This window comes from Palaemon carinicauda, chromosome 18 (genome assembly GCF_036898095.1).
Source record: "Palaemon carinicauda isolate YSFRI2023 chromosome 18, ASM3689809v2, whole genome shotgun sequence".
NCBI lineage: Eukaryota > Metazoa > Arthropoda > Malacostraca > Decapoda > Palaemonidae > Palaemon > Palaemon carinicauda.
Window position 1 is genome coordinate 60,934,284 of NC_090742.1, and position 10,000 is coordinate 60,944,283.

Consider the following 10,000-nt stretch of genomic DNA (forward strand, 5'->3'; position numbering starts at 1 on the left):
CTTTATTTAAGATTCCTTTCCTTACCCATTTTCTCCGAGATTCAGTCAAATTAACATCAACACTTCCTTACAATCTTGGCAAACTCAATGAAAAAAAATATTAATTAGTTTCCCCATTCTAATTTCTACAGTATCATTGTAACAGGCATTATCAATACTCCATATCATGTATATTACTTTACTTTAAGGGCTGTCTTGCTGGTTATAATATATCACAGAGAGGTACCCTGTGCTCTCTGCCTACACGACCTTAAAGATCTGTTTGTGTTTAACTTAAGAGTAGCACACAATATATTTCGTGTAAATTATTATCATTATTATTATTACTATTATTATTATTACTATTATTATTATTCCTATTATTATTATAAGCTAAGCTATAACCTTAGTTGGAAAAGCAAGATGCTATAATCACCAGGGCTCCAACAGGGAAAAATAGCCCAGTGAGGAATGGAAACAAGGAAAAATTAGATATTTTAAGAACAGTAATAAACAATGAAAATAAAATATTTTCACAGCAGTAACAACATTAAATTAGATTTTTTTATATAAAAACTATAAAAGCTTAAAAACAAGAAGAGAAATAAGATAGATCAAAGTGGCTGAGTGAACCTTCAAGCAAGAGAACTCTAATCCAGGACAGTGGCAGGACATTAGCATTTTTCATTCTGAGATCAAATTATCTTTCATCATTCTCTCTGCATTTCCCTTCATCTAGAACCACTTACGCATTCTCTTTCTGGTGTCCTCGCACTTAATCCTTTTAATACAAGCCTTTTTTTCCCTCTATTCCTACTTGACCACCCCACATATCTTCCTTTTTACATTTATGAGATTGCATACCTGGTGAGCTGTTGTACTTCAAATAATCTCAGGGAGCATGATGCTATGAATGGGGAAGAATAAAAGAAATCGAGTCCAAAAAAGCATTTTAAAATAATATAGAAAGATAATAGGATGAGAGACAAGGTGACTCACAAAATAGAGAAGCATAAACATGGGTGTCACTGCGGGCCAAGTTTGGAATGTATGCATGGACTGTATCAGGCCTCCCATATGAATCTGAAATGCGGAGCATTGCTGAAGTTTTAAAAATATTGTAGCTGTAAAGAGGACCCTATTCATTTGAAACTGCTTTGTTGATCTGGAAATCTGTATTCTTACGGGCAATGCCAAATCTCTTACTCTGTTTCTGACTCCATACTTCCTAACTTCTCACATCATGTATTCTAACTTTGCTATCCTTTTGCTTATGCTAAGACTATGGCCTCCCTTTTCCGAGTACAATTCTCTCAAGTATCTATATTACTTAACAGTTTCTATCCTTCCATTTCCATTAAACTTTCTCATTCCTTTCTTCGTATCTTACTACTAACACTGTTGACTTCTGTGGATCAGTGCTAAAAGTAAATGTCCTTAATTCTCCCATAATACGGCACTTGCTTTTGCCCATTACTACTTTGTATCTGTTATTACTATTATTATTATCATTATTACTTGCTAAGCTACCACCCTAGTTGGAAAAGCAGGATGCTATAAGCCCAGGGGCTCCAACAGGGAAAATACCTCAGTGAGGAAAGGAAACAAGGGAAAATAAAATATTTCAAGAACAGTAACATTAAAATAAATATTCAATATATAAACTATAAAAACTAACTAAACTAGAGGAAGAGAAACAACATAGAATAATATGCCCGAGTGTATCCTCAAGCAAGAAAACTCTAATCTAAGACAGTGGAAGACTATGGTATAGAGGCTATGGCACTACCAAAGTTTAGAGAACAATGGTTTGATTTTAGAATGTCCTCCTAGAAGAGCTGTTTACCATAGCTAAAGAGTCTCTTCTACCCTTACCAAGAGGAAAGTGGCCACTGAACAATTAGAGTGCAGTAGTTAATCCCTTGGATGAAGAATTGTTTGGTAATCACAGTGTTGTCAGGTGAATGAGGACAGAGGAGAATCTTTAAAGAATAGGCCAGACTATTCGGTGAATGTGTAGGCAAAGGGAAAGTGAACCGTAACTAGAAAGAAGGATCCAATGTAGTACTGTCTGGCCAGTCTAAAGGACCCCATAACTCTCTAGCAATAGTATCTCAACGGGTGGCTGGTGCCCTGGCCAACCTACCAACTAGGGAACATGATATTAGGGCTTCAATTCTGAAGTTTCTAATCAGGGTTATTGTTTTCTCATTTACAGTATTAATTTTGTCTGTAACATTTTGAATATAATTTTGGGGCAAAAAATGTCCACTGTCTTATATTACCATCTATCCTAATTTTCCCTGTATATCATAGTAGGTGACCGCGGAGGTAGCAGCAGTAGGGAATTCAGCGTTATGAAACTTCATCTGTGGTGGATAACGGAGGAGGGTGGGTTGTGGCACCCTAGCTGTACCAGTCGAACTCGGTTGAATCCCTTGTCAGGCTGGGAGGAAAGTGGAGAGGAGAAGTCCCCGTTTTTGTTTTATTTGTTTGATGTCGGCTACCCCCCAAAATTGGGGAAAATGCCTTGGTATATGTATGTATGTACAGTAGTAGTAGTAGTAGTAGTAGTAGTTGAAAAAAATTTAAACTGTGATAGTATATTTTGTAATCATATTAAGAGGGAGGGGACAACATCTATTTGAAAGGAGAGTAGCTAAATTCAGGAGCTATAGTCATTTTTTTTTAATGAAGCGCATTTGCAGTGACTCGCAGCTGTGCCCTTTTTAGCTCGGAAACGTTTCCTGCTATCTGATTGGTTAGAATGATCTCGTCCAACCAATCAGCGAGCAGGAATCTTTACCGAGCTAAAAGGGCATCCCTGCGAGTCCGTGCGAATATGCTTCACTAAAAAGAATTGACTATAGTGTAAGACATGATGAAAGGCTGAGTGTGCATAGAGTTTTCATGTGTTGCTGATGAGTGTTCACTGAAACTATAAAAAGTTGACGATGTTGTACAGCTTTTCTTCAAAAAATAAATTAATAAGGCGACAGTGGTAGTTGTCTTCGCTATTCTCAGGGGTAATTTCGCTTTCCCCGAAAAAGGCTTAATATATATATATATATATATATATATATATATATATATATATATATATATATATATATATATATATATATATATATATACATATATATACATACATATATATATACACACACACATATATATATATATATATATATATATATATATATATATATACATATATACATACACATATATATATATATATATATATATATATATATATATATATATATATATATATATATATATATATATAAAGAGAGAGAGAGAGATTCTCATCCACAATATGATCTAAATCTTATCGGCAGCATCTTTTTTATCCACCTGACTGACAGCGTTATCTTTGCGTGACGAGTAATGGACAAAACCTTGTAACATACCAGCCAGCTTTGGGATGCCCTTTCGGCCACCAACGCCCCCCCCCCCCCCCTTTCCCTACGACCCCACACACACAAACACACACAAACACACACACACACACACACACACACAACTTCCAGACAATTACGTTCTCATTAACGACGACAGATAAGGCCAGTAGAGCAGCAACTGCGAAAGAGTAAGGACGAAAAACCTGATATGGACCCAAGACGAGTGAGCCTGCGTTTGGAGCCGGGATGAGGCTGCGGAACTCCTATGTCTCTCTTTATATATGGTAAGCATGTTTTAATAGAGTTCACTCAGCTTATGTTAAGTTCTCTTTGTGGTATAATTTATTGTTAATTTGTTCTCTTCCTTTATTTATTTCCTTATTTCCTTTCCTCACTGGGCTGTTTTTCCCTATTGGAGCCCCTGGGCTTATAGCATCTTGCTTTTCCAATTACGGTTGTAGCTTGGATATAATAATAATAATAATAATAATAATAATAATAATAATAATAATAATAATAATAATAACAATAACAATAATAATAATAATAATAATAATCCGAGGCAACTTCTCTCTAATGAAACCTTCCTCAACATTAGTAGTTTCTTAAGAAACTCCAAACACAACCGTTATTCTAAAGCACTTCGTCTCTTTACTAATTAAGCAATGCCAGTATTACTTCTTTTAACTTACGCTTTCCTTGTCACATCATTTTTTCTATCTTTTCTTTTCACCTTAGACAATCATTTTATTTTTTGTTCACATATGGTATCCGCTTTCCCTCTTCCAATTCACTTTATCTCATGAATTTCTCCACACATTCCAAATCACTAAGACATTCCTCTTCTTTCTAAACCTCTGACTTGATGAAATTATCAAATATATATTTATATATAATCATCATCATCATCAGCCGTTACTAGTCCACTGCAGAATAAAGGCTTCAGACATGTCTTTCCACTTGCACTAGCTTATGTTCAAAGACTTTAGTAAGGCTCCAAGTTTCTGATGCATAAGTTGGTAGGATCATCTCATTAAATAGTTTTCTTTTTAGAGAAAGTGGCATTTTACTTTTCATAATCTCATTTTGTAACCAAATGCTCTCCGTCCCATGCTTATAGTTTCTTTCATTTCGGTCTTAGTGTCCTGGGGAAACACTTACTGTCTGTCCTACGTATAAACAATCTCCACAGGCTCCTCCATAACCTTCATTTGTTGTCTCTGCATTTTCATTGAACAATATCTTAGTCTTATTCATATTTATTTTCACTCCTTCATTTCTGCTTTCTCAATTCAACTCTTCTATCATCTTTTGTAATTCCTCCCATGATTCTTCATCTTCCCCACCGTTATCTCTACATTAATGGGTCAGTTGCCTGACGTATCATCTCCAATGCCTTCAATCAAAGGCATTCTCTTCCACCAAACCTCTTCTCTTCATATCATCCTTCACCTTATCTTGCCATCCAATCATCTGCTTCCCTCTTGATCTTCTCCCTCTTACAGGTTCCTCCCAAACCCTCCTCACTCCCTCCCCACCATCCATCCTTAACACCTTCCCACACCACGAGACACACTTATCACACCTAGTTCTTCTTATTTCATCATTTTCAAATCTTTCAAACTGTGATATTCCAATAATCCACCTTAGCATTCTCATCTTTGTTCTCTCAAGCTTCGCTTCCTCTTTTCTTCTTGAAGCCCAAATTTCTGATCCCTACATTAACACTGGTCTTGTTACTGTGCTATGGATCTTGAATTTTACCTTGACTTGAATTTTCCTATCACATATAACTCCTATCTCCCTCCAGTTTCCCGATGCTACTTTTATCCTATTCCCAACTTCAACCTTACATCCTCCCTCCTGATTTATAGTAGATCTCAAGTATCTAAATTGTACTACCCGTTTTATAACTGCTCCTCTACTTTCAAGTATGGCTATCCTGTCCCTACATTCCTTACTGAGAACCATGACATCAGTCTTATCCACATTCACCCTCAAACCACCCCTTTCCAAAGTGACTGGTGCCCTGGTCAACCTACTACCTACATATATACCTCTTAAAATTACGATTCTCTCTACCTCGGGATCAGAGATCCAAGGTGGAATCAACTTTATGATAATAGCTTCTGGTCAGCCAGGGAATCGAACCCGGCACGAAAAAACTGAAGTTCCAGTGAATTTAACCCCTGAGCCACAAAGAGATACAGGTAGAGAGGTAGAGAGAATACAAATATTAAGAGGTATATATATGGCTTATATGAATACATATGAAAAACACACAAGATTATCATCATATATACAGTATGTGTATGTATGCACATTTACATACATGTACATACATACATATATGGTGTATATAAATTATGTAATATAGCTATTTTACTTTTAGGATAATTGCAATGGCACTGTTAAATCTCTCAAATAATTTAAAATGACTTTCTTTGCAGTGACAGCCAGGGGCCACATCCTTGTAGGATTTTCCAGTTGAAAAATATTGTTAATAAAAGCAATATTTAGATGTAAGGATATGTCTGTCCATCGAACACAGGTATGTAAACATTGTCAAACAGGTCTACAAACAATTATAAATCTATAATGGAAATTTATATACATATCAATTGTATACGTGGTAATTCACTGAATGTACACACAAACATACACATACTTTTTATTACCTGTAATTATATAGTCGAATTTTTCCACGAACATTTTAAATTATATATATTACATATTAATGATTGCATAAATCAAATATGCATTTTTTCTGTCAGATGTGTCCAACACTAACAAAATTACATTCGCAACAGACATCATCAATTCCTTTGGGTCTTACAACAAAAGTTCAAATGATTTACTAGACTAACACTCATCTCTTGCTTCTCTATTCTTCCTTAGATATATATTCCTAAATACATTTTACTTCTGTTCGGCAAATGCTCCTTGTCCCCACCTAAACTCTTCTACATTCTGTGTTACAGCTCACATTCTATGCTATTCTTCCAAATGCTCCTGCAAAGTCATCCATAATGAACACCAGTTGCCTTCACTTTCATAATATACTGTAGGTAGTAGGTTGGATAGGGCACAAGCCACCGCTTGAGAAATTACAGCTAGAAGTTACTGGATCCTTTTACTAGCCAGAAAGTATTTAATTGGATCCACTCACTGGTTACGACTCTTATTTCCTTTGCCTGCACATACACCGAATAGTATGATCTAATCTCCCCACGTTTTCTTCGGTCCTCTTACACCTAACAACACTGAGATTACCAAACAATTTCTACTTCTCTTTTGAACCATATTCTTTTCCAAGGTAGTAGGTAGTAAGTTGGTCAGGGCATCAGCCACCTGTTGAGATACTACCAACAGAGTTACTGCTTCCTTTGACTGGCCAGACAGTTCTACATTGGAACCCCCTCTCTATTTTAACCATAAAAGAAACTGTTTCTGGTACAACTCAGGAAAATAAGTGGTGGGCTACCCTTAAATTTACCCTCTTTGGTGTAGACGCAACTGTTCCTCCTTTACTTAAACCAGGTGGCTCTGTCACACACTGTCCAAAGGAAAAGGCAACCATTTTGGTAGATATATTTGACAGCAAGCAGAGTAATGAGACTTGATTTCCTCATTCCTTTTTGTCTGGAGGGTGAACTAAATTGTTTAGCTTTTCGATCTCATGAAATTAAAGCTCTCTTGATGGACCTTAATTCTTATGGAGGTGCAGACCCAAATGCTATTTTTTCTTTTTTTCATAAAGACTGCAGATTTCTTAGCTCCAAAGTTATCTGTTTTTTGTGCAAGTTAACAAGAAATGGAACTTTTAGCACTGGGAGAATCAGTATTGTTACTCCATTATGTAAATGTGTTTGTGGTAGCTCAAGTCCAACTGATTACCACCCAATTTCCATAACTCCCACATTGTCTAAAGTTTTTGAACGTCTTTCGGCAAAACGTTTTTATAGGTTTGCTGAAGGTAATTTTCTGTTACCTAGTTTGCAATTTGGCGTTTGTAAAGGCCTTATGGAGCATGCGAGGCCTTTTTTTACAATCTCCAATGCTGTACAGAAATTTGTCTTGATTTTAGTGCTGCCTTTGACCATATTAATCATGAGGCCCTTATTTTCAAACTCAAACAGTTGGGAGTGGTTGGGTTTTTTCTTAGTCTCATTACTGAATTTCTAAATAATAAATCGCTTTGTTGTTGATGGGTGTTCCTCAGGGTAGTTTTCTTGGCCCATTACTTCTCATACTATATACACATGACGTGGGGTTTAGCCTAGAAAACATACTCGTTGTATATACAGATAATGCTACTCTCTTTGCATCAATTCTGGGGTTGCTGAATCCCTTAATAGAGATCTAGCTAAAATTAGTCCATGATGGAAATTATGGGGCATGAAGTTGAATCCCAACAAAACTCAAGGTATGGTTGTAAGTAGGTCGAGGACTGTTGCTCCTCAACATCCGGATCCCAGCACTGATAATGCTTCTTTAACTCTTTATAACTCTAAACATGTTAGGTGTGATTCTCGACAGTAAATTTACTTTTGAGATACACATTAGGTCTTTCTCTTCTTTAATTGCACAAAATAAAAAATTGGCTTACTGAGAAAGTCTATTTTGATGTGTTTTAACTCTCATTTGACCTTTTTTTCGAGTACTGTTCTCCTGTCTGGTCTTCAGCTGCTGATTCCCATCTTAATTTGTTGGAAAGAAACTTACGATCTACTAAATTTATTATTCCTGATCTAAATATTAATCTCTAGCACCATAGTTCAATTAGTTCATTATGCATGTTGCATAAGATTTTTCATAATTCTCATCATCCTTTACATTCAGATCTCCCAGACGGTACTACCATGTTCGTAATACTGGGTACGAAGTTAATTCTAATAGTGAAGCCTTCTCCATCATGAGGCTCAAAACTACACAGTATTCTAGAAGTTTTATTCCAACTATGACCAATTTGTGGCACAATCTTCCTAATTAGGTAGTTGAATCAGAATAACTTCAAAAGTTCAATCTTGCCGCAAATATTTCTATGTTAAACAGACTGACAAGACACTTTTTATAGTTTATATATTAAAGGTCTGTTTTAATGTTGTTACTGTTCCTAAAATATTCTATTTTAATTTCATACCACTTTTCATATAGTTTATTTATTTCCTTACTTCCATTCCTCACTGGACTATAACATCCTGCTTTTCCAGCTAAGGTTGTAGCTTAGCTAGTGTTGTTATTATTATTATTATTATTATCAATAATAATAATAATAATAATAATAATAATAATGTCGGTAATCAACTCAAAAGACAAGTTTCCCTTTCATAGGCCTAACACAAAATATGAACTGTTCATTGCTCAAATAAAACAGGAAATTATACATCAGATATACAAACACACACAAATTATAATATATATATATATATATATATATATATATATATATATATATATATATATATATATATATACACACAGTATTCGGTAAGGAGAAAATATATTTGTCTGCATGTGTTTGACCTGTCTTGTCCTTGGCTTTGCTTCTTGTGCCGTTGCTGCTATGCTTTCTACCATACCTTGTGTGGGAAAAAATTATACTTTGTGAGAAAGTTATCTAATCCCAACTGTGATTTTCCTTTTAGCCTAGATCACAACCAATAGATCTTCCCAAATTCTCTCGACTTTGAAGGTAATATGATTTGGTTCACCACCTCATCCCTACGGGAGAAATGGGTGAGTTATATCAAGATAGTCATCCAAGCAGTCTTTCAAAATCCACCTTATCGCCGTTTCCATGAAAAAATTACTTTAATCTAAGGAAGTCTGATAATAAAAAGATGACTGATGGAAGCATTTGTTACTGAAGATTTTATTGAAAACATACTTCTAGCATTAAGATAAGGAATTCCTGGTTGAATCAAAACCTTGCTTGAGGACCACTGCAAAAGGTCTTGATAAATACAGTACAACTCTAGCGCATACAAATTTAGGTCATAAGTGTGTTTACTAACAAAATTCAAGATGCATATAAATTAAAATTTAATAAGTTATAACTTAGATAGTATTGTTTACAAAATAAGTAATAAGAACAGGTATACATGAATTTTTAGTGATAGTCGATTTAATCTCCAGAAGATACCACCAAGACCAAAGCCCCAAATCCAGCGCCTACTGACTCTATAGTACCTGGTCCTACACCAACTAAGTCTCCAGCTCCTCGACCTACACCAACTGGGTCTCCGGCGCCTCGCCCTACACCAAGTAGGTCTCCAGCTCCTAACCCTACACCAACGGGAGCTCCAGCACCTCGCCCTACACCAACGGGAGCTCCAGCACCTCGCCCTACACCAACGGGAGCTCCAGCACCTCGCCCTACACCAACCGGAGCTCCAGCACCTCGCCCTACACCAACCGGAGCTCCTTCTCCACGCCCTACACCAACCGGAGCTCCTTCTCCACGCCCTACACCAACCAGAGCTCCAGCTACTCGCCCTACACCAACTGGATCTCCAATTCTTCGCCCTACATCAACTGGATCTCCAGTTCTTCGCCCTACATCAACTGGATCTCCAGTTCTTCGCCCTACATCAACTGGATCTCCGGCTCCT

At 36.3% G+C, this 10,000-nt stretch overlaps 1 protein-coding gene across 2 annotated transcripts in view; it reads left to right on the forward strand.

Moving 5' to 3' along the window:
- The first annotated feature begins 3,558 nt into the window (after nucleotides 1-3,558).
- The window catches only part of LOC137657835 (mucin-2-like), an 8,639-nt gene continuing 2,197 nt past the window's right edge, over nucleotides 3,559-10,000 (forward strand). The window contains exons 1-4 of one of the 2 annotated variants that reach the window (XM_068392420.1): nucleotides 3,559-3,670; nucleotides 5,837-5,937; nucleotides 9,035-9,125; nucleotides 9,525-10,000. The exon at nucleotides 9,525-10,000 is cut by the window's right edge and continues 2,197 nt beyond it. In XM_068392420.1, the coding sequence (XP_068248521.1) occupies nucleotides 9,122-9,125; nucleotides 9,525-10,000 (480 nt within the window). In that variant the 5' untranslated portion in view covers nucleotides 3,559-3,670; nucleotides 5,837-5,937; nucleotides 9,035-9,121. The remainder of the gene's footprint in view (nucleotides 3,671-5,836; nucleotides 5,938-9,034; nucleotides 9,126-9,524) is intronic. The other variant, XR_011047219.1, reaches the window with a different exon arrangement.